The sequence below is a fragment of the Periplaneta americana genome, chromosome 2 (genome assembly GCF_040183065.1).
Source record: "Periplaneta americana isolate PAMFEO1 chromosome 2, P.americana_PAMFEO1_priV1, whole genome shotgun sequence".
In the NCBI taxonomy this organism is placed as follows: domain Eukaryota; kingdom Metazoa; phylum Arthropoda; class Insecta; order Blattodea; family Blattidae; genus Periplaneta; species Periplaneta americana.
In genome coordinates, this window is record NC_091118.1 from 172,065,324 (window position 1) to 172,093,235 (window position 27,912).

The 27,912-nt window shown below is 36.3% G+C and overlaps 1 protein-coding gene across 1 annotated transcript in view; it reads left to right on the top strand.

The window, feature by feature from the left end:
• LOC138694814 (pancreatic triacylglycerol lipase-like) overlaps window positions 1-27,912 on the top strand; it is a 66,601-nt gene extending 38,689 nt beyond the window's left edge. Inside the window, exons 3-10 of the mRNA XM_069818906.1 lie at window positions 4,542-4,658; window positions 8,492-8,763; window positions 12,599-12,836; window positions 17,040-17,270; window positions 20,492-20,746; window positions 22,086-22,200; window positions 24,668-24,862; window positions 27,495-27,912. Coding sequence (XP_069675007.1) covers window positions 4,542-4,658; window positions 8,492-8,763; window positions 12,599-12,836; window positions 17,040-17,270; window positions 20,492-20,746; window positions 22,086-22,200; window positions 24,668-24,862; window positions 27,495-27,591 — 1,520 coding nt within the window. The 3' untranslated portion in view covers window positions 27,592-27,912. The remainder of the gene's footprint in view (window positions 1-4,541; window positions 4,659-8,491; window positions 8,764-12,598; window positions 12,837-17,039; window positions 17,271-20,491; window positions 20,747-22,085; window positions 22,201-24,667; window positions 24,863-27,494) is intronic.

Consider the following 27,912-nt stretch of genomic DNA (forward strand, 5'->3'; position numbering starts at 1 on the left):
TGAAGCTATATTCCGGATCAGCTTACGTAATACCGTAAGGGTGAAACCTAATCATTTTTCCACTATTACTAAATATGCTAGTGGATTGTAGTGATTTTTTAGCTCTCAGGTTGAATTTTCTTTTACCAACTTCGTTTCAAATTTCGGGTACTGACAAATACTATAACTGCCAGTTATTTTCTAACTGTTATTTTGGCAGCAATGATTTCGGTTTACAGTAAAGCAAACTGATGAAAATGCAAGTAAGTAAATACATTTTTTAGGTTAGGTCTCGTGAATCGTAAATTCATGTTGCTTGACAAAATAAATTGAGGGGTTTAGAACAAAAAGCAGGTAAGTGACGGAAACCTAGTTTTGAGGAAATTACAGTTAAAGTTCTACATGCAATGAAGTATTATACACTAGTTTGGTGAAATGATGCCCATATAGCAGCACTGCACGGTGTGATCACTTACCTGATTTTATCCCAAAGAAACATCCTTTTGGGCTATCACAACATGCACTTACCTCATTTTTTTTTAATAATGTCACTTACCTGCTTTTTGTTCTAATTCCCTCAATTGTAATATTAGATCATACTAATCCTAATTACCAACATAATATGCGAGAAGTCCAGGAAGAAAATATGCTATTTCATATACAAATTATTGAACCATTTAGGAAACACCTCGCAACATAGAGATCAGATGTGGTCAATAAGCAAGACATTGTTGTTATTAACACTTTATTATTATTATTATTATTATTATTATTATTATTATTATTATTATTATTATTATTATTATTATTATTATTATTCTAGTGTAGGCTCGCTCTATGCATCCCCAGTTAAAGACAGAGGCTACCGCACGCTGAGCGGTTGTCTTTTGAAGTAAGACGGTCCCCCCAACCTTTTCTGCCCACTCGGGGGATGGGGTAATCTCTGTTTCCGCTTTCTGAGGCAAACATAAATGTTGCCAATTCTCCCCTGAATGCTAAAACTAACTGCAGTCTTTCTTAATATGTTCAAACAATTCACAAGTGCTTTTGCTCGCTGTTTGAAAGTCTTCCGTAATTTTATTATTATTATTATTATTATTATTATTATTATTATTATTATTATTATTATTATTATTATTTCGTGGAGTATATTGTAAATTACTTAGTTGTTTACAACCCCAAGATAGCAATGATAGATGAACAGCAATTTTAAAGACATAATTAACTTTATTAGGACAATAATATAACCTTGCCCAACCCCATACCCATCAAGGGAGTTATGTTGCAGGATATCAAATCAGCCGTGCAGTAAGAAACATGCAGTGGAGGAGCTCGCAGCCTCATATGGACACGTTGCGTTACGATTTCCTCCGTACCACTGTGTTCTAAATCCCTTGGGAATGTTAAATGTTATGTTTTATTTAACGACGCTCGCAACTGCCGAGGTTATATCAGCGTCGCCTGTGTGCCGGAATTTTATTCTGCAGGAGTTCTTTTACATGCCAGTAAATCTACTTACATGAGCCTATCGCATTTAAGCACACAAACGCCATTGACCTAGCCCGGGATCGAACCCGCAACCTCGGGCATAGAAGGTCAGCGCTATACCAACTGCGCCAACCAGGTCGACCTTTGGAAATGATCTGGCATCAACTGAAGTCTAATGTTTGGAAAAACAATATTATCCCGACTTGAGTCTAGTGTGTTAACTTCTGCGTGATGGATCTGCAACAATCGGTCCTCATAATTGGTCCTCCTGTGTTGAACATGCAATTAAAACGGAAGGGAATTATATGAAGCAGGACAGGGACAGTAACCAAGAGAGATTTGTGATTCATTAAGGAGAGAGTGACGACGAATAGAGGTAAGAGAAGAAAAATGTCATATTTTATTACATAACATTTCAGATTTCGCTGCGAATTTAGACACGAAACACAAATTGACAATATTCTTTCGGTGTTATTATTATTATTATTATTATTATTATTATTATTATTATTATTATTATTATTATTGATATAGTCTAAGTATGAAATATATTAGTTTGAAGAAGTTGACCGTGCAATGATTCTATAACGGATTTATGCACACAGTAACTCAAAATTAACCATTCATTAATTCGTGATTGATTGAATTAAAGTACAATTTGTTGTATAGAAATAAATATACGATTGTTTCATACCCACCACGTGGCGAAGTCAATGTAAAACGTGACAACTGCGCGCCTAGAAATTTCCGCACGCGTCCCTTAATGACCGGGGTGGACCGTGCGGCTAAGTTCTTCTAGCAACAAAACAGACCGACTGGGGATCCTTTGAAAAATCCTACTTATACGTAGCATTGTGATTTTACCCTCTTTGATGATATCTGGTATTAGTTGGCAACACTGAAGAGACGGCCAAATTAGCCTTTTAGGAACTGCTCTTATGTGATCCTCACTATATACGTATTTATGCGTCGTATGTTCATTTCAAAACTTCCTAACTTGAATAATTGAAGCGTTCCCTGGAACACCAACATAACGTACGTCACGTCGTTTTCCCTTTTCCAGCATATATTGAATCCTCAAAAACACATCTCCCTCCTGGGGGGAAAAAAATATACCTTCAACAATCACAGCGCTCTTTAGAAACGTTTGAATGTCGTTCTGCGAATTGCTCTTATATCATACCTAAAATGTTTGATGCTCTGTGTCTCAAATTCAACATTCTGCAGTTAAGTTCTTTTTCCAGATAACACCTCAATTTAGTTGTGCAGGGGACACGATTTTGAGGAAAAACATGTCGATTTAGTTTTCGAGGGGGAAGTTCAAAACAACTGCTGATTGAATTTCCTGTTCCACTCTTACACCCCATTACCACCAATTTCAAATTTCATTCCCTATCTTCAGACACATTCTATGTCGTAGAAGTCTGCCGCCTGGAGTCGGGACCAGTGTGTGACAGCCGTCTGCACTTATCTGCATCAATTCGAGTGGGGAATATGTTGAGAAAAAGCTCAACAAATACTGTATCTGTTCCAATAAATTTTTACATGAAATTGTGTTTTTTTCTGTGAAACTTCCTTTCTAGGAGGCCCTCGTAATTGCGCTAGAGTGGCCAAATTTGTACGAGTATAAGCACTTGTTTTAACATTATTAACAAGGCGAAAGAAAAAAAAATATTTTATTTGCCCCCATGAGAATGTTAGCTTGTTAGTTAATGATATTTTACTGAAGTGAAATTATATATTATGACATTACAAAATTACCTTCATATACCTATTATTAAATGTGGTATATGTAGATTTTTAACATGTAGGCCTAACTCTTAACGAAGTATGAATTTGTCGTTTTACTGTATATTAGAAAATATTTGTGTTAAATAAATATTGTAAATAAGTAAAATTGAACGAAAATCGTCCAAGTACGAAATTTGTGCCGATTTCCTATTGTTGTAACACTTGAAGGAATTTCACAGATTTTTTTTAATTAGTTGACATGAATTAGATCTACAATAGCATTTTCACTCAACAACAATATTGAAAACAAATGGAAAGTAATCGTAATGAAATCGTCTAGCATCAACACTACCTATATAAAATATTGTATACAAATATCTTTCAATCAGACAGAATATTTAGTGTGTTAACATGACTCCTTTGTACTTGAAATTTAAAAGTGACAGAGAGATTTATGTGTGTAATTGGTTGATTCATAAGTCTTGCAATGGTAACATTTATATATATATTGTGAATTTTATTAGTAACAACAATGTAATTTATTCGTCACAACAATAATTTCTTTCTACAATTCGCCTTAAACGCTCTCGCCAACAATTGGATTTTTACTCAACACAGTATTCGTTATAGCACTCACCGACGACAATGACAATTTACTTGGACTAGTACGAACAACAATGAACTGTTAATCTTAACTAATATTTACAAAGCACTATTTACAAATCAGAACTATCAGTTCTCAGTTCACAGTTCTTCTAGCTCAGTCACTCGAACCACAGACCTTCAGAGACAGTTCACTGTACTCGAACTCAGGTCCCTCCAACTGCGGTCCACTGCACTCGAACTCAGGTCCCTCCAACTGCGGTCCACTGCACTCAAACTCAGGCCTTTGGATGCTGACGCAGATGCGGACGCACACTCGAGTCGAACTCCGGCGCACAAGTCTGGCTGGCTTACTCACTGACTGAATAACTGAAAACTCAAATGAAAACTGCTGTCGTTCCTTCGCGTCCGTAATTTATAACCACAGCGACGTAGCCTCGAAAGTTCCACGCGTCTCTAGAGATGGCACTCCAGAAAAATCCAGAGCCCTCTACTCTCTACCAGCACCAGATGCGCACGCACTCTCTCTCCACTCTCTCGCCGCGTTGGCCCTTTCCCCTCTCCGCCGCGCGCCATCCCAAAGTGCTCCGCGCGATCTTCTCTCTTGCGGGACGCTGGTCGTGAGTTCGATCTCACGTCGCTGTCACAATATTAACCTAATATAAAATATTAGGATGGTTTCAGACTTTTGACTCACCCTATATAATATTAAATAATATAAATGCATATAATTTTTCCAGAGGCTACTCTCCTGCAGACCATCTTGTCATGGATTGACCCGGGCCAGAGAATGTGGGATGATCTACTGAGCAGAATAATTCACTTCCAGAGGCTGGGCAGGAAATCAATCTGCTACGGTAAGATTACAGTAAAGTTCTGATGCCTTAATTAGGAGCCGTACCGTGATGTGGAATGATAATTAGAACAGTTTTTCTTTTTCTTCTGCGACTTTAACATAATTTAGGATAAACGAGAGCAAATAGCCTACGTGTTGATTTGTGGAAATCGATTATTTTTTAATTCAATGCATAAGATTATTTATGCTCGACCATACCGAAATGTAGTAATTATACACCTGGTAGCAGTCCTTTAATGCATGCCATTAAAGTACACCTATTCATTAAAGTTCAGGTTTTCGATTATTCTCGGATATGCAATCGAAAGACAACGAGGGAAACGTCACGGAGGCTGGAATTCCAATACTGTCGCAGAAGGTTATGTTCTGTTACTATAATAATTAGCGTTAATTGTAAATAATATTCAAATAAATTCAATTTGTCATCTCGTTTTTCAATTCTAAATCAATTTCCAGGTTATACATTCTCTGCATTACATCAAGGTCAATGACATTATTCTTCCTCGGAAAAAATCAATACTTTCGCATCTGCGCACATCTCACAATTTCGAGCTATGAACAAGGTCACTTCCGATCTTCTGTCAGATACAAATAAAATGAATATTTATAAATAATTTCAAGTCAGAAATATGGTCGAGCATAAAAAGTCGTATGAAACTTGCCTATAATGGTAATTAAGACGCTCGTATGAAAATTATGAAATTCGCTTGCGCTCGTTTCATAAACAAACATACTTGCGTTTTAATTACTATCATTATAGGCTCGCTGCATAATGTACTATTTTGATCCAGTCGCAGTGTAGTATGCATAGGACTTCTGATAAGAGGAACAAGGGTTCGATCCGCGAAGAATTTCTTGGTATCTATAACTATAACCTGTTCTAGCTCAGGTGACATAAACCAGGGTTGGCTGCTTTAGTGTTTGTGATAAATTGATTATGGGATAAGAATTTCAAGGTTCTTATGCTTATTTCGTAATTTTAATTGCACTTTTGCTTCATAATAGTCATGCTTGTATTGTCATCCTATTTTTAAATATTCATCTGTCCACCGCTATGGAGTAACGGTTAGCATGTCTGACCGTGAAACGTGCGGGTCCGGGTTCAAATCCTGGATGGAACAAGTTACTTATTTGAGGTTATTCCGGAGTTTTCCCTCAACCCATTAAGAGCAAATGCTGGGTAACTTTCGGCGCTGGACCCTGGACTCATTTCGCTGGTATTATCACCTACATCTCACTCAGACGGTAAATAATCATAGCAGTTGATAAAGCGTCGTAAAATAACCCAATTAGTATGCGTCTTCAGCCTGGTTGGCAGAGTTGGTATAGCGCTGGCCTTCTATGGCTGAGGTTACGAGTTCGATCCCGGGCCAGGTCGATGGCATTTAAGTGTGCTTAATTGTGACAGGCTCATGTCAATAGATTTACTGGCATGTAAAAGAACTGTGAGACAAAATTCCGGCACACCGGCGACGCTGATATAATCTCGGCAGTTGCGACCGTCGTTAAATAAAACATAACATTCAACATCTGGCTTTAAGCATGGAGGTGGCCCTACAAGAATTATTAATTTATTATTATTATTATTATTATTATTATTATTATTATTATTATTATTATTATTATCAACAGTAATTTCACTAGACGTTTTGATTTATCTAGAGAAAATCAAAACTCGAGTGGGATTTAATTGACTATTACACGATTAGAAGAAAGTATATAAAGATTAGAAGTAACGAAGTACTCCAATACAATAAAATATTAATTGACTTACGAAAATACAACTGTCTTCAAATGTATTATTGTACCATCTCAACATTACAAATATTACGCTAGATGCATGCTAGATGGCAGTAGTGAGTTATGATTACTAGCAATGCCTTCTCGTCGAGAAGTTCTCGATCTATACACGATGGCAATGTTACTAGTCAAGAAGGCTTTGTTGATTCAGTTTCATTTTTATTAAAATGCAACATTCCACTTCAATTATCCGAATCCAGTAACCAACGTCACTTGACAGATGATTTTCAATAAATCTTAACATTAAACAATCTCTGATACGTGACTATCCATAATATCATATAGCAGAAGCTATAACATAACCTAACTAATATACACAAGTGTTAGAAAAGTTTTAATTAACGACGATGACATAAAAAATAAACATGAATAATTTTAAAAGGAATAATTATTGAATGTACAATTTTCAAATTTGAATGTGGTTGGTGGTTCAATTGATGTTATATTGGGCGTGTACGTAATAGAAGTGGAACTCGTTGGTGTAGGCCTACATGGTGTATTCAACTTATTCAGGATTTCCGAATGGTGCTCTTCATTTATTTGTAAATCGGATTTCAGAAGATGCATAGGTATGATCAGTGATTTTTATTAATTCTTGTTCTTGAATGCCAATGCGAGTCATATTTGGAACTGCTGTGCATCGACTGGAGTGGTTTGTAATTATATATATATATATATATATATATATATTTTTTTTGACGTCCAGACCAGCGCAGTTTCAAATGTTGGCAAACAAAGAAACAAATACTAGGGACGCGTTAAAATTAAACAAATGCTAGGGACGCGATAAAATTAAACAAATGCTAGGGACGCGATAAAATTGTGCGATAAGCAGTCATGTTTGGTTGAAATACGTCCTTTCGTACCGTTTTATTGGTCAAAAGTAGTATGACGTAGTAAGAGTGTAATAGTCACAATAAAATTACAACCATAATTATTATCATTACCCATTACGGTAGTTTCAGTCAGCAGCATGAATTGTTTCTGTATTTTTTTTTTTTTGGAATAGTAGAACCTAATGATACTACCACCGCTATCACCTATCACCACCGCAAGCAATAACATCAGCATCAGAGATGACAACATGTGTTTATTTCGCTCCATTGTTATAATTTATCATTTTAATGTTTTAAAGGGCGTTCTATCCTCTGATTGAGGGTCTGGCTGAAATGTATATCTATTATTAGTAGGCTACATCTCACTTGACGATATATGTGTCAGATGAAGAACAATTGTTCGTACAAATCTGAAGTGTGACTAGTGTAATAAGTAGCTAGTGGCAGATATATGCAATGGAGGGAGAAAGGAACTGGCCACCCTACTCCATTATCTCCTGGCCTAGTTGCCTCGTAAGTGATGCCTTCTTGGTATCACTTGTAAGGTTCAGACCTGTCTTCGGACAGTTGGCTAATCAACAATCAAAGGGCGTTCTTTTTGTCATTCAGATCTATATTCATGGACAATTGAAGGCTCCCTGCAAAAGGAGGTATTAGCTCCACTTTTACGTAGTTGTGGAAAACAACAAAAACATTTAAAAAAAATCAAATTTTAACTGAGCTTCTTTCCTTTTTCTGAGCATGTTCTGGGTACCTAGGAGTTTAATTTTATCACTCACTCATTAATTACAATCAGCAATTTAGGGGGTTAAAATATAAACAAATAATGAAGCCACGCCTTTTTGCAATAAGTAATGTCATTAATTTCAGGGGGTTACTCTCTTGAGATATTTCAAGTAAAAGTTTAATAAAATTTTGCTCGTTTTTTGCTTCCTTTTCGAGATGTTGTTTATATGAAACATTATATGGCGTGTTTTGAGAAAGAATAATATTCATTTGGAAATAATATGGTATAAGAATTTTTTGTTGACTCTATCCAAGGAATAAGCTTTTAAAATCTGCTGCACAGTTACAACCTATTACTTCCACTCTATATAGGACTATTTATATTATCGTGGAATAGTGGAATACTCGACTCCCAAAATGAGGCCCATTAGCCAAGAAGATTTGCTTTGCATGCTGTCTGTTCTGGTGGTAGAGTCCGTCGGTTGTTTCCACGTGAGAGGGCCTCTATCACATCTACGTCAGCTGCCCGATCACCCTCGCACGTTGCAGACCGGAGTTTGGATTTGCACTCGCCGCTTCCCAGATCCAGTAGACCCGGAATTACAGCTCATCACCTATGACAATAATTCTGTGGAAGACACCATCTTTGACCCTGGGTTGCCCATCAAAGTGTTGGTGCACGGATATGGGGGTCAGTCCAAGAATCCCAACATTATAGCGGCCAAGAACTCTTTACTTCAAACAGTGAGTAATTTCCATAATTAGTATTGTAGTTTCAGACTTGTTTTTCTTCTTCTGTCCCTTTCTTCGTCTTCCTCTTTCTTCTGTTTTTCCTATCCTCCTTGACTTTTCTTCTGTACCTTTTCTTCCTTCTATACCTGTTATTTTTTTCTTGCTTCTACTCTTCATATTACCTCTGATTGAGGTTCTGGCTGATATGTGCATCTATTATCAGACAGTACGTCTCACTTGACGATATGTGTCAGAGGGAGAATAATATTGTTTGTAGATTTTACATCTGAAGTCTGATTAGTGTAATATGTTATTAGTCAGCGATATATACAATGCCACTCTAGGTCTATCTCCTGATTCAATTGGCTCGTGAGTGATGCCTTCCTTATTGATGACACTTATGAGGTTCAAACCTGTCTTCGAACAGTTGACTAAACAGCAACTCTTAATTTTCAAATGGTGAAGGTTTTTGAAAATACTGATCAATTTCTTTGAAATTTCTGTTTTGCTGTTTCTTAATCTTATGATTTTATCGCATTCCAGTTAGAAGTGTCCCCTTGAAATGTGACTTTCACAAATTTAAGTTTCCGTCCCACATTCACTTAGTTTTACAGAAAACGATTGAATATGTTTTCTTACTGCCGCCACAGTCTAGTATATACAGTCATGAAGCTTGAGTTTATAAGGGTACTAGAAACAATAGACTGTGCAGGTACTAGTTCGCATTGTCTGTAATGAGGCGATAGTAGCTATCCTAGTGGTTAGCAACTATCTATGGCTGCATATTTACTACGTATTGAGTTTCGTGACTATATACTAGACTGTGCTGCCACTCCAGGAATCACAAAATGCAGTATGCGCCGAAACAGTGTTGAAATTAACGCTCAACTACTGCACACGTTAGCCTAGCAACCAAGTATTTATTTATTTGCCAGAATGTTTAGACGTGTTTTAGATTCAGTGTTAAGCTAATTTCTGCAATTATATGGTTCTCAAAACAGAGGAAAAAGTAGGTTAAAATTGTGTAGTATCTACAACCTATTTTCTTAAGAAATTCATTCAAAGCACTTCATTCTACACATACAATCGTTTCCCATTTCGTGACTATGGTTTAACTTTCTTTCTACATATTTCACTCTGTCATCCGATTTTCTTTTTTCCATAAGGTTTCTGTTACAATTTTATATTATCCTCTATACAGTTACCACTACTTGACTCGCCCACAACTACAGTATAAAAATGAATGTTCACAATTGAACACTAACAGTTGAACACTAGCAACTCATCCACAGTCCAGTAGTTTTCTACCAACAGTCCGTAGCCTATATCATATGAGCACTTTTTATTTTGTGCAATGAGTTCCGTTTCCTCCTGTGCAGTAATTCTTAAATGAAAAGTGTATGATCGAATGTTAGCCCTTATCCTATAGGATACAAGAGGTTAATAGGCTATATGCTATAATTTTAATAGTACAATAGAAAAACTTGGTAGGAAAATTAAAATTTCACAATACTATAATTTTGTACGACATATAAAATATGGACATTGAGGTAGTTGTTTTCTTTACAGTCCGACACGATTTAATAAGCTAGTGTCAGAAATGAAGTTTTGCCAATTTAGGGTTAAATGGATAAAATGTAAACCGCAGAAGTCCAACAGTCAACATGTTATTAAGAACTAAAGATCTACTTACCCAAATTGGTACACGCCTACTGTCCCTCACCGGCGATCCTAGATGTATCAATTTCCTTCGTCAACGCAGAGAGGGAATGCTGCCGTCATCCTGGGATCATTTCCTAACTATTTCGTTGGAAGAGATATTTCTCATTTAATGTGTAGCCTGCCTGCTTCAGCACGGGTAGAAAGTTCACAAGAAGAAAACTTCCACGAAGAAAGGAGAGAGGATGTCCGATCTTTAATGAAGCCATGATCTTCAGTGTGCCGGCTCACACATTACAGCAGTCGACGCAAACCACGCAACGAAGATTCAATTAAATAAATGGAGTGGAACAGAAAAGCATTCGTATATACCACGCCATCAGCTTGAAAACTTGACCGATGATGATGCGTTAGAATTAGCATTGTCACACACAGACGTGCAAAGGTACACTTCAGGGCGTAAGATCGTGGACACGTCATTCAGGTTGCAACCAAGTTATGAAGCTATTATTAACATTACAACTGAAAAGATCGGGAAGAAGAAACGTCAGCAAGTGCAAGATGGATGATATTCAGCATGAAGTAAGATGTTCATTTTCTAATGGATAAAATAGTTTTAAAATTTCAATATCTCAATCATATTCACAATCCTTATAAATAAGAAACGATCTTTAAAAATCTAAACATTACAGTAACTCCCTACAGAAAGCAAAAACGTTTTACGCAGTTACAGGGATCTATTTTAATATGCAGTATCTTCAATAATATTTTTTTCTTGTTTATAATACGTCACAAGAAAGTATTGCAGTGACGCTACACATGATTAAAAACACTTCTTTTTAATTACCATGTACGCGCTAAATTGGAATATGTCTTAGTAATTTGTTCTCCCAATTTATAAACAACATAGTAGGCTAATCAAATTTTAAAAATTAAAAAACAATTTTCAATAAACCTTTCTTTTAAAAAAATATTATTATTCGGCCTTTCATAACAAAATTCCGTACAACAGTCTACTTACTGAAATTAATTTAATGACTCTTGCCAGTCGCAGATTAGACCCTGCTTGCTGAGCAACTTTTGTGTGGAATATTCAATGGCCTACTGGATAATAGCGAAATATTGTCACAAATCCAGCTTAGCCCTCGAACATAAAATTTGAGAAACCATCAATTATTACATTAGAGGAAAAAATATGTAAAATATTGGTTCTAGATTTCAGAATTTCGTACATTACGTATAAATTTTTCTTATTAAAATATTGTAGTTGATTTAATACAATATTGCTATCTATTTGTTACTTTTTAATCTTTATTTTATGCATTTTACATCTTGTATTTATATATGTATCTTGTACTTTTCTATCAATATTTATCTCTACAGTATTTTGATACTTTTTTCTTTTTTTTTTGTGACAGCAGTGGCCGTAATTTTGTACTGTCTATTGTAATTGGAGCTTTGTCTTGTTGTAGACCAATAAATAAGTGAATGAAAAAATATATATAAATGAGTGAATGAATGAGAAAAAAGAAAGAAAAAAATAATAATTTTTTTTTCTTTGTTGGTAGCTCTATAGCATCTATTAGATACTTTATGGTTGTGCTAACAGATGGAGTTATTTATCAACAATGTGGCGCTGAAACGTGTGTTCAGGTTACTGCCCAGTGTCAGTTCTGATGTATTTTTATATTTGTGATGATTGGTTAATTAATATTAACCCGGCCCGGCACACTTACAATCACACTCACATTCATACAAATTTCCAGACTCTAGACACCCAGGGAATTCTTCTTCTTCTAGAAAAATTCAGCGAGAGCTGAGCCCGGGAATCGAACCCGGGACCTCCGGATCTGGAAGCCAGCATGCTGACCAACAGACAACGGAGGCAGTAAAAAATAAGAAATGAAAGAAAAAAGAGATAGACAAGAAAGAAAGGAAAAAAGAGAGAAAGACAAACATGTAAACAAGTAAACAAAAGTAAATAAATAGCCTACATAAATAAATTAAAATATTAATTTCTAAAAAAACTTGCAGTGAACTACTACTACTACTACTTCTTCTTCTTCTTCTTCTTCTTCTTCTTCTTCTTCTTCTTCTTCTTCTTCCGTTGTAGCGTTCAGTTAATCTCGCCGTCAAATAATTTGTCCTAATTTAACAATGCGGAGAGTGCAGAATGTGGTGATTGCAGGCGGACGTAAATGTATTGCTGGTGAACTGGCAGAGAGCGGCCAGGGGCCAGTACCACAGGGCCGTGTCCAACGCAGAGCTCGTTGGACGCCTGGTCGGCAAGACCCTCATCTCCATGGTGGCTCTAGGCACGCACCCCTCCGACGTCCACGTGATCGGCTTCAGTCTTGGGGCCCAAGTCGCAGGATTTGTTGGCGAGACACTCAAACGTCACGGCATGAAGCTGGGAAGGATCACAGGTAGGGCAGAGTATCTTCTGTGCTAATTAGATATTTTTGTTTCCAGTTTTTTTCCTCCCTTGGTGAAAGAATATCTTAACTCTCTGCGTAAGCGAGGTTGTGTGCCCGAATGTCACCTTAGACACGGATATTTCTCTGTTACCTTCTTCATGCTCTATTTTTTGCTAAGTGCCGACTCCCTATGCTAAAGTTCTAAAATATCCGGATAGCTGTAAATAAAGAAAATTATCCAGTTTTAACCTACAGTGAGATTATTTGTTCGTGAGTCACTTTCCCCACTATCTGTTAGGGTTTATTGGGTGTGACATTAAAACTGAAATTAAATAGGTAAGCTAATAATACTATAGAGCAGTTTCCTATCTTTAAAGTCACATTATTAGAGTTCAAACATTTTAATTTCAACATACACTGAGAATTACTTCATTGATATCATTGAAATATTTTATGTAGTGACATAATTTCAAGCGATCGGTTTGGAAGTAAATCCCGAAAAGACAAAGTATATGATTATGTCTCGTGACGAGAATATTGTACGAAATGGAAATATAAAAATTGGAGATTTATCCTTCGAAGGGGTGGAAAAATTCAAATATCTTGGAGCAACAGTAACAAATATAAATGACACTCGGGAGGAAATTAAACACAGAATAAATATGGGAAATGCGTGTTATTATTCGATTGAGAAGCTTTTATCATCTAGTCTGCTGTCAAAAAATCTGAAAGTTAGAATTTATAAAACAGTTATATTACCGGTTGTTCTTTATGGTTGTGTAACGTGGACTCTCACTCTGAGAGAGGAACATAGGTTAAAGGTGTTTGAGAATAAGGTGCTTAGGAAAATATTTGGGGCTAAGCGGGATGAAGTTACAGGAGAATGGAGAAAATTACACAATGCAGAACTGCACGCATTGTATTCTTCACCTGGCATAATTAGGAACATTAAATCCAGACGTTTGAGATGGGCAGGCCATGTAGCACGTATGGGCGAATCCAGAAATGCATATAAAGTGTTAGTTGGGAGACCGGAGGGAAAAAGACCTTTGGGGAGGCCGATACGTAGATGTGAGGATAATATTAAAATGGATTTGAGGTAGGTGGGATATGATGATAGAGAATGGATTAATCTTGCACAGGATAGGGACCGATGGCGGGCTTATGTGAGGGCGGCAATGAACCTTCGGGTTCCTTAAAAGCCATTTGTAAGTAAGTAAGTAAGTGACATAATTTCAAACGGGTTTAAGATGCAGGGGAGTTTCGATATTTTAAACTTCTCTTTTAGTTTAAAAGTTTACATTATAAAGTTACTCACTTCTTTATTTGGTATTTATTGTGAAGAATGCACACGCTTTCGATGGCACAGAGCTTTGATTTCAGGAATCAAAGAAGTTAAATGAAGTCTCAGATCTTTTTCAGCAAAAAGTATATTTCTGTATTTATAATTTTTGGGTAGACATATGAAGGAATAGACCTTTCGCACAAATATGTGGTTGAAAAATGTAATAAGGCTGTTATGACTGGGAAATCTTTATTTAAACTTAACTAAAATGTAATTAATGGCAAAGATCTATAACCTTTCTTTAATTGCAAATGATTGTAAATGGCGTTTAAGTAGAGAAGGCTTCGCATTTCTATTAGCAAGAATGTCACCATACACACGGAATTACAGTTGCTACAGTTCGACATTCCAGGTGTAACTTGTAATTATAATACCATAACAATAAAAAAACAATAACCTCGAATTTACCTCTGGTTGAAGTTCTGGCTGATATGTACATCTATTATCAAGTATTGTCGGACCATCGGATCTATGCCCCTTCAGCGCTGTCGTCGTTCTTGGAAAAGTTAACGCCTCTACTCACCCCATTCCACCCGTTTCTCTCCCACTACGTCAAACAGCAGGCCACGAACCTTGCCGAATAGGGATGTTGCCAAACTTCCGTCAAACAGTGTCATGTCTCTTGAATATTGCTTATAATACTGTAAGATTAATTATTACTTATTCATAATTTAATTCAAGTAGGTCTATTGACGCTGATTGACTTATGCAAAATGCTATTACTTGCTTAATAATATTTCTTTCACAACTCCGTGCTACAGTATTCATGTTGAGTTGACAACACTGGACTGCAAGTGCAAATAAACTGTCCCGCAAGAAGGCTCAAAATTGTGAGTAGTGGGGGAGAGAAAGAGAGAGGGATAGAAAAGAGAGAAATAGGAATACAGGAAGAGAAATGAATTGCCGAGGCTGAAAAGGAATTAAGGTTCAGTTCGCATATCTTACGGGGGCACAGATCCGATGGTCGGACTATAGTAGGCCTACATCTCACTTCACGATGTGTGTCAGCGGAAGAACAATTTGTTTGTATGCATCTGAAGTCTGATTAGTATGATATGTAGCTAATTAATCAATGTATGTATCCAATGAAGAGGGAAAGGAACTGGCCACCCTAACTCATTATCTCCTGGCCTAGTTGCCTCATAAGTAGTGTCATGTTATCACTTGTGAGATTCAGACTTGTCTTCTGACAGTTGACTACACAACAACAACCTCGAAATCCGCCATTACGAAAAAATTTTAGCGAACCCCATGCAAAATTTCGCGAATTCTCAGGGAGTTCACGAACTACAGTTTGGGAAACAATGGTGTATTCGACTGCTGTGGATGGTGCAGCAACTCACCGTGAGCGTATTGTAGCAGTCTGTCAGGCAATGGCACTAAGCCAGGAATTTTGAAGCGTGTTCTGAACTCAATGAAACGACGAACTGAGGCTTGTATTCATGCAGAAGGTGAAGATTTTGAACAATTCATATAAAATTAAGTACTTCTCGACTTACGTTTTTATAACCCATAATTTGCTTCTCCACATGTGAGGAATCCAATCCAGAATTTGTGCTCGTATTTTTGTTACGTTCTGTATAGTGTCATATTTTGTTCAATTACTATGATTCCATATATTTATATTGTGTTAGCCTAGATCATATAATATACTCAGATTGCTGGGCCTTATAGGCTTTCATGGTTACAACTTTTGTCAAGTTTACTAGGCTGCCATCTAGTTGTTACATAAGGAGTCACGTCGTAATTTCCATTTGAATTGCATTAGCGACTTTACTGACATCTCGTGTTCGTTTACGGCGGACGGGTGGCGATCCTGGCGGTTGTTCTCTTCAAAGTGCTTACTTACTTACTTACAAATGGCTTTTAAGGAACCCGGAGGTTCATTACCGCCCTCACATAAGCCCGCCATTGGTCCCTATCCTGAGCAAAATTAATCCTTTCTCTATCATCATATCCCACCTCCTTCAAATCCATTTTAATATTATCCTCCCACCTACGTCTCGGTCTTCCTAAAGGTCTTTTTCCCTCCGGCCTCCAAACTAACACTCTATATGCATTTCTGGATTCGCCCATACATGCTACATGCCCTGCCCATCTCTGGATTTAATGTTCCTAATTATGTCAGGTGAAGAATACAATGCGTGCAGTTCTGTGTTGTGTAACTTTCTCCATTCTCCTGTAACTTCATCCCTCTTAGCCCCAAATATTTTCCTAAGAACCTTACTCTCAAACACCCTTAACCTATTTTCCTCTCTCAAAGTGAGAGTCCAAGTTTCACAACCATAGAGAACAACCGGTAATATAACAGTTTTATAAATTCTAACTTTCAAATTTTTTGACGGCAGACTGGATGATAAAAGTTTCTTAAACGAATAATAACAGGCATTTCCCATATTTATTCAGTGTTTAATTTCCTCCCGAGTATCATTTATATTTGTTACTGTTGCTCCAAGATATTTGAACTTCTCCACCTCTTCAAAAGATAAATTTCCAATTTTTATATTTACATTTCGTACAATATTCTGGTCACGAGACATAATCATATACTTTGTCTTTTCGGGATTGACTTACAAATCTATCTCTTTACTTGCTTCCAGTAAAATTCCCGTGTTTTCCCTAATCGTTTGTGGATTTTCAAAGTGCTACCGATTTTAAGTAGGGAATGAGCAATCTGTTATATATGTGATCTGGGGTGTTAATTACCTATATTATAATTATTTTACATGTTAAATTATGAATATTAACATAGTATTAAAGTTCTTAGAACTATTTGCACAGTTCAATGGATTATTTCAATTCATTAGGAGATTATTCTGTGTAATATAAAAGCACCGACTTGCTCACTTTGTACACACTCCTTTGAGGACTGGACCCTGCGTCCTTCCTGTTCGAGTCTGGGAGGCTGCCCTCCTCCCGGCGCCTGGACCACACCGACGCGGGCTACGTGGAGGTGATCCACACGGACGGCAGTCGCATCTGGTCGGACGGCTTCGGACTGCTGGCGCCCGTCGGGCACGTCGATTACTTCCCCAACGGCGGCGTCGACCAGCCGGGCTGCGAGGACAGCTACGTGGACGCCTTGGCCTTCGGGCTAAGTGAGTACAGATCAGACGGGAAGGCTCGCGATCCTCGATCTCACTGACATCCGCATTCCTTCGGAGCAGTGTTTCCTTAAATCATGTAATAGTCATCTTCCACTCCATCCCTCTCGCCCTTATTTCTTTACATTTTCTTCAGAGTTATCCCCAGGTTTTAATCTTTACCCACTGTGCTAACCGTTGGGTCCGAGGTTCGAGGTTCAAACCTGGTAGAAGACTGTGGATTTTAAAATGTGACACAATCTCTAGTTTGGCTTCTTCCAGGAGGAGAGTGAAGCCATGGGTCCGATGTCGTAGATTTATGGAATAAAAAAAGAACCCTGTCCCTAATAGAGAGTTTCGAACAAAATTTTAGACCATTTATTATCCAAGATGATATTTGATGCTGGACAACATCTGTAATTAAAATTGTCGTTAAATATATCATTACTACTGCTACTACTACTACTACTACTGCTGCTACCACTGCTGCAACTCTATTAATACTACTTCTGCTACTACAACTGCTACTGCTACTACTACTACTACTACTACTACTACTACTGGTACTACTGCTCTATTAATATTACTGCTACTTCTACTAGTACTACTACTACTATTACTACTGGTACTGCTACTCTATTAATACTACTGCTGCTACTACTACTGCTATTCTATTAATACTATTTCTGCTATTACCTACTACTACTACTACTACTACTACTACTACTACTACTACTGCTATTCTATTAATACTATTTCTGCTATTACTGCTACTACTACTACTACTACTACTGGTACTGCTACTTTATTAATACTATTTCTGCTACTACTACTATTACTACTACTACTATTACTACTACTACTACTATTACTGGTACTGATACTCATTAATACTACTATTGCTACCACTGCTGCTAGTCTATTAATACTATTTCTGCTACTATATAAGGTAAGGTTTATCTTGTCTCAATAGCAATAAAACCAAGTCCCTTCAAATGAGGGTGGAGATTATAGGAGGGTTGTAAATTTTCAGGATTCTTTTCAAAACCTTGCTATTGTACAGGCTGCCGGAATTCAGTTTCTTGAAAGACGAGCTCAGTGACGGAACTACACAGTACGAAGAGAGATATTTTGTTATTTTATTTTGCGCTACAGAATGCATCAACTAGTCCCTTCCGCCACTGAATGGATGGACGGCACCGCTCCACTCCCCCATCGCCATAACAACACAGACGAAGTAAGACACATCTTCTTTCTCTCTCTTTTCACAGTGAGACAAGATACATCACACAGCCTTTACTACTGCTACTACTACTACTGCTGCTACTACTACTACTACTACTGGTACTGCTACTACTACCACTATCACCACTGTTACTGCTGTAACTACCACTACAACTACCTCTGTTTATAGTCCTACCACTACTACAATCACCGCTACTGCTATTAATATTACTGTTATTATTATTGTTATTATTGTTAATGTTATTATTATTATTATTATTACTATTATTATTATTATTATTATTATTATTATTATTATTATTATTATTATTATTCTACTTTCGGTCAGTTTTCTTGTGAGTTTTCTTGAAAACAAAGCTGAATTTGCGTGTTCCTTCCGAGTCAGAAAATATAGAGTATTCAAACCATTAGATCTAAAGTGCTTGGTGAATTTAATTGGAGATCTAGACCTTAGAAACTAGTGCTGCTTATGATTAGGTTTTCTCCGGAGCAGTTGTTTGCGCGCCTTCAATCGGAGACATCCGGATTACCTCCGATTGATGCCGCGCAGGTTGTATATGTGCTGTGGCGCAGACACACACTTTCCGCTGAGCATTCCTTTAATCGGATCAGGTAGTGATTCGAGTCCGCTGACGTCCGCGTATCTTTTAAAATAAGTTGTAATTTGTTGTTGTTCATTCTCTCTTTTATGTTTATCTCTCTCTCTTTCTTCGGCTCTTTTTTTTTTTTGTTTTTCTTGAAGTGCTACGTTAGCTGACAGATTTTTTTTCTAGTTTTAAAATTCATAGCATATGTGGAAAGGCGTATTAGTTTTATGTCATTGATCAAATTAATAACATTCAATCTAACTGCAAAACTAATGCAGAAGTAAAGCTTTTCAGTAGCTAATGTAAACATGTATACTGTAGTTCTCCTAGAAACTATCGTTTAATCGCAAACAGTATTCTAATCGGTTCAGTTTAACGTAAAATATATTAAGGGAGCTTCAGAATGGAACAAAAGAAACGTGGGCTATCAATGGGTTAAAATTTACTATCCAACATAATTTATTCAGATTCTTCACCGGACAGGATTGTGATTATTTTGTTAAAGTGTGTCAGTATTTGAACTGCCTCTTCTAAAACGCGCCACTCTTTCTTTATAATAAAAATATAAGCGGATATCAACTTAAGAATAATTGTAATTATATTATTACCACATGTTCCTGTAGTTTCATTCAGAAACTCAATGTTTTAATCCAAACAGTAAAATATAACTCAAGTTGTCTAAACAGAAAAATATAACTCAAGTCGTCTTTTAAATATTTCATATGTTTTTTATTGCCTCGAAAGTTACGTTTTAGAGAAATTTCAAGACTTTTTCCTATATTGTGGGCCTTTGGGAACAATAGCACTTAAACAATTTAAAAAGAAATCGTATCAAATGTTTTGCGTAATTGTTTCATCAAGTTCGCGTTTGTGCGATCGCTTCAAATGGTCTAACACATTCGAAGTTCCACCACCCTTAGAGTAAATTCGCCCACAAAGTTTACAATGTGCGACTTTATTATTACATTCAACTAAATTAAAGAATTTCCATGCGACGGATATCCGATTTGGTGCCATTTTATTCCACTCACAACTACCATCAGTCCGTACGAGCCGGTCGTCCTTGAGCTAACTGTCGCTTCGCTCCGAACCACCGCATCCCTCCGTATGTCCCCTGTTTCACCTACGGTAGTACCGGAGATTACCGGTGGAGAGCTTTATTCGTAATCTCCGATTCCTCCGCGGTAGTAGTCACTCCGATGAGCAGCACTGTTAGAAACCAAATGTTACGCATTCTATGCCTAGATTGCATGATATTTCAGGACAAGAAAGTTATTATGTTATTAACAATTATCCATGTCTCTTGTAAGAGTAGGCCTATACAAGATACTTGTCGCTTGTTAGTTGTGACACGGTGACACGAAAACTGGAGATAAAACTGTGAGGACCTTCCTTGTTCTCCAGGTAACAATGCCAACTCTACAGGAGTGTGCAGCCACGGTCGGGCATGGGAGATATTTCTGGAGATCCTGACATCTTCACATTGTCACTTCATCGGATTTCCGTGTCCAGGAGTAAGGGACTTTCGACGGGACTTCCAACACGGGAATTGCTTCGGACCTTGTGGAGACAGCTCGTCGACGTGTGCGGTCATGGGTCTTGCCAGCCCGGCGCGCGGACCTCGCTACCTCGTCACCAGAGCCACCAGCCCCTACTGCGGTGAGGCCTAGCAGCTTAGTGAACACGAACTTCTTGTAGTGACAATGAATTCTTTTGGGCAGTGGCCTGGTTCTCGAGTCTTTTTCCGTCAAATATATTATAAATATTCTGCTCTACAACAATTTTTTCATCCCGGGTTTCTCTTTAATTTGCGAAGACGTAATTCCATTAGGGACACTTGGTAGAGTTCGCAGGGTAATTTTATAATTAATCATTGTTGAAAAGAAGATTAGCTTTCTCTAGAATTACATTATTATATTACATTATTATAAATAAATAAATAAATAAATAAATAAATCAATCAATTAATAAATAAATCAATAAATAAATCAATAAATAAATAAATAAATAAATCAATAAATGAACAAGTAAATAAATAAATAAATAAATGAACAGGTAAATAAATAAATAAATAAATAAATAAATAAATAAATAAATAATTTTCTGAGTTCATTGTTACCAAATATTTCTAGCTAATATTAAAAAAATGCCCTTTTGTTGCCATTTCCCGGAAGTTTGGTTTTGTACATTTCAGGTACACTTTTCCTAAAAATGTACAGAAAGTTTAACTACATACAATACGTGACAGATTTTGATACAAAAGTATACCATTTTCCCCTAAAAAGTTTCTAAATATAAAAAATTTCAACAAAAATTTTTCTGAAATGTGAATTTAAAAAACGCAAATTATGCCCTGGAAGTGTCCTAATGGTTAACTGGCTTTATCAAGACATCTATGAAAAGCATTAATATAAAAATTTGTGAAATTCTGATGTATGGTTTCAGAGAAAAGTGTATCTGCATTTGAAGTTGTAAACTACATTTATTTTTTAAATTATTGCATAGATTACTAATTATTTATTATTATTATTATTATTATTATTATTATTATTATTATTATTAGTATACTTTCTAAAGATATTCGTATAATTAAACTTGAACGCAACAATGATTTGAATCTATATCTCCGACACGAATCTCTTCTATTTGGCACTTGCTTAACAGATTGGCGTATACTGTGCTAATGAAGCAAGTGTCTGTAATTGAATCGCACTTTTTAGAAAGAAACTAAGTCAAAATTTGCGATTTTTATTTTAACTGATGAAATGATTAATACTTTCAATGCGCACTAATTGGCGGAGAAAAACACTTAGTCAAACCTCTGCCTGTATCTTTAACATGAAGTTGATATTTATATACGGCGCTGGTAAACTGGTATTTATTCGTAAAATAAGTTTCTTTTGCTCTTCAGAAAAGTAGCATATTTTGACTTAGTTCCTTTCTAAAAAGTGCGATTCAATTATAAAAGAGGAGCTACTAATGAGACCTGTCGTTTCAGGCCAACAGCTGAGAGCTACTGTGTGGGTTTCGCCGACAACGCTGACGACGCGAGGATTTCTTCAAATGAAACTTCACCATGGGAGCAGCACCACTGACTTCACACTTAATCTTCAGTAAGAGTCAGGGGATAATATGTGCCTTAAGACAGAAATTATTTTTTTTTGGCCGATCGTGTTTTTTTTTAACAACTTACCGATGTTGGTAGGCCTTGTAAGTTAAACTTACAACATACGTGCGGTAAGTAAATGAATCAAATCAACTTTTATTTATTTACCTAAAAGTAATGAACTATATCAGTGTCGCGCACCACTATGTGCTCTGAGGAAATAACTAATTGCCTTATTATACTGCACTCTTTCTAAATTAATATATTGGAGTGGAGATTTGTAAGAAACCAAGAATTATTAATGTAGATATGACGTAAGCGTGAAAATAATTTCTGACGACTTTCAGTTGTTGCTCTGAGCGTCACTCGGGGGGTCGTGGCTGAACGCAAAAACATCCATGGAGTAAAATACGATTTCAAGCATTAACCTATACCGGTATGCAATTTATTTACACTGATGTATAATTAACAACAACCTACAAACGTTTTCTATATGCTGTTTATTTATATTGATCTATTATAATTAATGTGTCACCTACCCACGTCTTTGAAGACAAAACTAAACTTTCCATAATAATAATTTATTATATTACAACATTTTCACAATCGCCGCCGAATAATAACAAATGAATAACACCTGTCGAAATAAAAATAACAACAAATGAATGAGACCTATCGACAAATAACAAACGGCGATCACACATGAAAATAGTAGCGTCGAAAAACAAACTATTTATTTAAATTAAAAGGATTAATAATATTTTTTAATAAGATCGGCCAAAAAATAGTATACAATACATGTATTAAGTGCATAACAGAACCTCGGAAATAGGAAGATTCGATTTCATCTCGTCTTCTCTATCTTTTCCTCGATTCTGTTATAATGCACTTACCACCTTGTATCGCAATAGGTCTATACTATACTGACACTCGTTTGCAGGCTAGCCTTAAAACGTGGAGTAAATTCGATATGTTTGGAATTGTTACATATAATAAATGTCTGAAATGATGAAATTTATTTTATTTATTTATTTCATGGCGTCATTAAAAACACTTGTCATTACAAATTCCAGGTCACATTAATGACAGAAAGAAGGGAATGATGGGAAAAATAATTTTTATCTCAAATACAAAGAAATTTAAAAAATTGGAAACTTAATCAAATGTAAAATTCTGGAAGTGACATTCCATAAAAGTAAATTTATTGGGTGTACATGATACTAAGGAAATTGATGTTAGTTGATTATTTCTAATTTTATTGACTATTACACTCTTACTACGTCATACTACTTTTGACCAATAAAACGGTACGAAAGGACGTATTTCAATCAATCATGGCTGCTTATCGCACAATTTTATCGCGTCCCTAGCATTTGTTTAATTTTATCGCGTCCCTAGCATTTGTTTCTTTGTTTGCCAACATTTGAAACTGCGCTGGTCTGGACGTCAAAAATATATATAAAATTACAAACCACTCCAGCCGATGCACAGCAGTTTCAAATATGACTCGCATTGGCATTCAAGAACAAGAATTAATAAAATTCACTGATCATACCTATGCATCTTCTGAAATCCGATTTACAAATAAATTAAGAGTACCATTCGGAAATCCTGAATAAGTTGAATACACCATGTAGGCCTAAATCAACGAGTTCCACTTCTATTACGCACACGTCCAATATAACATCAATTGAACCACCAACCACATTCAAATTTGAAAATTGTACATTCAATAATTATTCCTTTTAAAATTATTCATGTTTATTTTTTATGTCATCGTCGTTAATTAAAACTTTTCTAACATTTGTGTATATTAGTTAGGTTATGTTATAGCTTCTGCTCTGAGAGGATAAAAAGAACTTCTGCTATATGATATTATGGATAGTCACGTATCAGAGATTGTTTAATATTAAGATTTATTGAATAGTAATCATTACAGTGTCTGTATAAAGACACTACTGCCATCTAGCATGCATCTAGCGTAATATTTGTAATGTTGAGATGGTACAATAATACATTTGAAGACAGTTGTATTTTCGTAAGTCAATTAATATTTTATTGTATTGGAGTATTTCGTTACTTCTAATCTTTATATACTTTCTTCTAATCGTGTAATAGTCAATTAAATCCCACTCGAGTTTTGATTTTCTCTAGATAAATCAAAACGTCTAGTGAGATTACTGTTGATAATTAGGTTGTTACATTGTTCCTCATCGATTTGTATGTACATACTACAAGTACCATTGTCTTCTAACTACAGTACTTATATAGTCTAGCAAACAGGAAGCAAATTTTGTGAGTAATCAACAAAAGGGCAAAAGTGACAATATAAAATCGACAATATTTCAGTGATAAATGGCTGTGATTGATTGAAATTGAACGGATTCTTACATTCCATTGGTACATGAGCGAAATAGTCATAGGATACGAATTTTGCTGAGTTATGATTAAAGATTTCTGGTTATTAATTCCAGATCGCCGGACGTGATAGAAGGTGGTCGTGAGATGTCGGTGATAGCAGCAGCTAAACCAGGCAGTGTGAGTGTTGAGCACAACCCAAACCTGACAGCCACCCTCACCTTCACCCCTTCGCAAGGGATGCGGCGAATAGGAGGACAGCATCATCTCTTTCTGGATCGAATATCACTCGTGGATCACAATGGAAACAGGTAGTCAGAATACTGTCATAACCAAGTCGAATCTTTTACATTATACAGCATGAGTTAAATCTAAAGGTACGGTCACACGTCGCTACTTTTGCTGCGCAACTTTTGTACTGCAGCTGCAAAAGTTGCGTGTCGAGTTCACACGTAAGCCAAAAGTAGCGCGCTACACGTTACTTTTCGTGCTGCGCAACCCGAGTGCAGCAAGAGTTGCAACTGGAGGTTGCGAGTCTGTTCACACACAAGGCGCTACTTCTGCAGCCGCAGTCATGCTGCAGATTTCCATCTCCGTGTTGACCTCTCAATATACATTTTGTGGTTATGTTCGCATTATTAAGAAACTCATGCGAAAACTTACTTATCTATTATTTGCTTTTCTGTTCTAACTAGTATTCAGAAATTGGCATTATTTTTACTATAAAGCTTTTAAAAACGCCTATATACTTAAATGATAACCAACGCATATTCACGTAATCAATGTTGGCAACCCTCATGTTTGAAACTACGCTACAGAAAATTAAAAAAGTGAATTATATCGTCAGCAAATATGATCAGACTGTGTTGTGCATTTAATAACTGTTATAAATAATTTATTTTCGTCACATCTAACATTAAAATACATCCAAACAATAAAAGTATCATTGGCACATTTGGGTGGCAACACTGGTCGCAACCGCAGCAAAAGTTTCAACCATACCGATATCAAAAATGCTGCGGCTGCAACCCTGAGAACCCTGTTCACACGTCGCTAATTTTAAGCTGCGCGCAGCATGGAAAAGTAGCGAGCAGCAGGTTCGGCAGCCGCTACTTTTCGGGTTGCACCGTTGTTCACACGTCGCAGTACGAGAGTTGCGCAGTTTTTTGTACTGCATCGCTGCAAAAGTAGCGACGTGTGACCGTACCTTAAGGGATCGGCGCTCCCGCAGTCTCTCGGCTCTACAGTCTGGCAAGCAGATTGCCAGTTTTCGCAGATAACAGTCTTCACGTTTCGCAGCACTACAGCCTGGCAACTGATCTTGCGTAACTAGTAAATTATTTATTTAAGGAAATGGAGCGAATATTTCGTAAATTCCAGAGCAGATGCTGGACGGATAAATTGCAATAAAGAGAACGCCAGCAGGGGAAATTACCTCCATCCACATGAAATGTGAATTCAACACAACACTCACGTATTACATAGAGTGTCTGGTGAGCTAGTAGGGGAAAAGTGGAAGGGGTGGTGGGCGGAGCTTCTATGTTCTGCTAATTGCGATTTTCCCGCTGAGACAAAAAGAAAAACATAAAAAGGGATCCGCTCTACATTATAAGTTAACCTCTTACTGCATAGGACAGTTTTGCACACACTGGGTTAATATTCAAATAACCTAAGTAGTTCTCTCTTTCTCAACTGATGTCACATATGGTCAAATCCAGTTATTGACAGTGTGCCATATCTGTCCCAGCATGCACTTGGAAATATTATATGCTTATATTTTATTTTATTTTATTTATTTATTTAACCTGGTAGAGATAAAGCCATCAGGCCTTCTCTTCCCCTCTACCAGGTATTACAACTACAATATTAAGAATACAATTACAATTATAATTACAATTAATATTAAATTTGCAGATACAATAAAAATCAAAGTACTGAAAGATTAACTGATTAATAAAAACTAGACAGTTTATTGTAAAAATTAAGAAGAGAGAAGCATTTCTCTTATTGATTAAGTACAAATTAAACCTCTTCTACGCAATAAGAAAATGCTTAATAAGCTGCTTTTGAACGCTACTATAAGTTATATATTATAAGTTATATGAATATAAAACCGGTATGTGCCATGTCTGTCCCAGTATTCGGAAAAGGGTTAACACCGGATAATTTTGAGAAGAATGTTTAATCTATTAAGATGATGTCTGTAACTTCTACATTTTCAGAATTATGAAACTGAAATTTCCATCACACATTATAGGCTATATGGGTATGCATCAAACAAATTTTCATTCTGATATCGCAATTAATTTTTAAGTTACTATTTTTTTGTTGTATTATTCTGATTTTCATTACTCAAATTATTTTTCCTCAAATAATTTCCCTCTATTCCTAATACATGAATAAGGAAACCGTTAAATATTTTTAAATTTAGAAAGCAAGTTTTTGAGAGAAAAAAATTAAATTTCTAGTTTCTAAGTTTCAGTACGGCTTCAAAAATAATTTATGGTCAAAACATTTTAATTAGTACAATAAAAATGATAAATTGCAGTTCATTTATAATATACATACGAACTGTGCAAAATTTCGGGCTATTTAAAATAAGACTTTATTCAGTAATGTATTTTGAAGTCTAAAATGTGTCGAAAATCAGAAAGTCGAGAAAACGACCATTAAATAAGAGCACGCACATCACAATATGTTTTCACCTTAAAACTGCCCAGCTCCATATGTTGGAGCTTAAGTGATACAGAGGTGAACGAACTACAGATTATGAAATGTGAATCATTAAACTATCTTTTGGAACAATAAACGAACATTTTCATTTTTTTTTTAATTGTTACTGTTTTCACTGATGCAAACTAGAATTAAAATTTTGCGAGTACACACCAGTTAAGAACTTTAGTTGAACACTATAGACAGTGTTGATATTCGTGTCTGTTACAGTTGGCAGTACTGTGAAGAGAACCTGTTTCTAGAGGACAAAATTGACACAGCTTCAGATAGCGTAACAGTGGAACTCACGCAACATCCATGCCTGTAGAAGACTGAAGAGTTACGCATGGGATACTCTGGAAGAAGCAGCAACCCTTTATCATGTTGTCGACTAGAGCGTGATCAGAAAGTGTTGCTCGTAAGAACTTCCAGTTTGGGTGGAATTTCACGAGACGCGCTACCCAAATCTGGGAGGGAAGAGAACTTCTTATCTGCCTGTGGAGGCCATTTTCATCCAACAGAAGTACACAAGCTACACAATCACATGCTGAATTGTCATGAAATGTACAATAGTTCAGTAGAGAGGGGAAGAGAAGGCCTCATGGCCTTATCTCTACCAGGTTAAATAAATATATATACTATACTACTA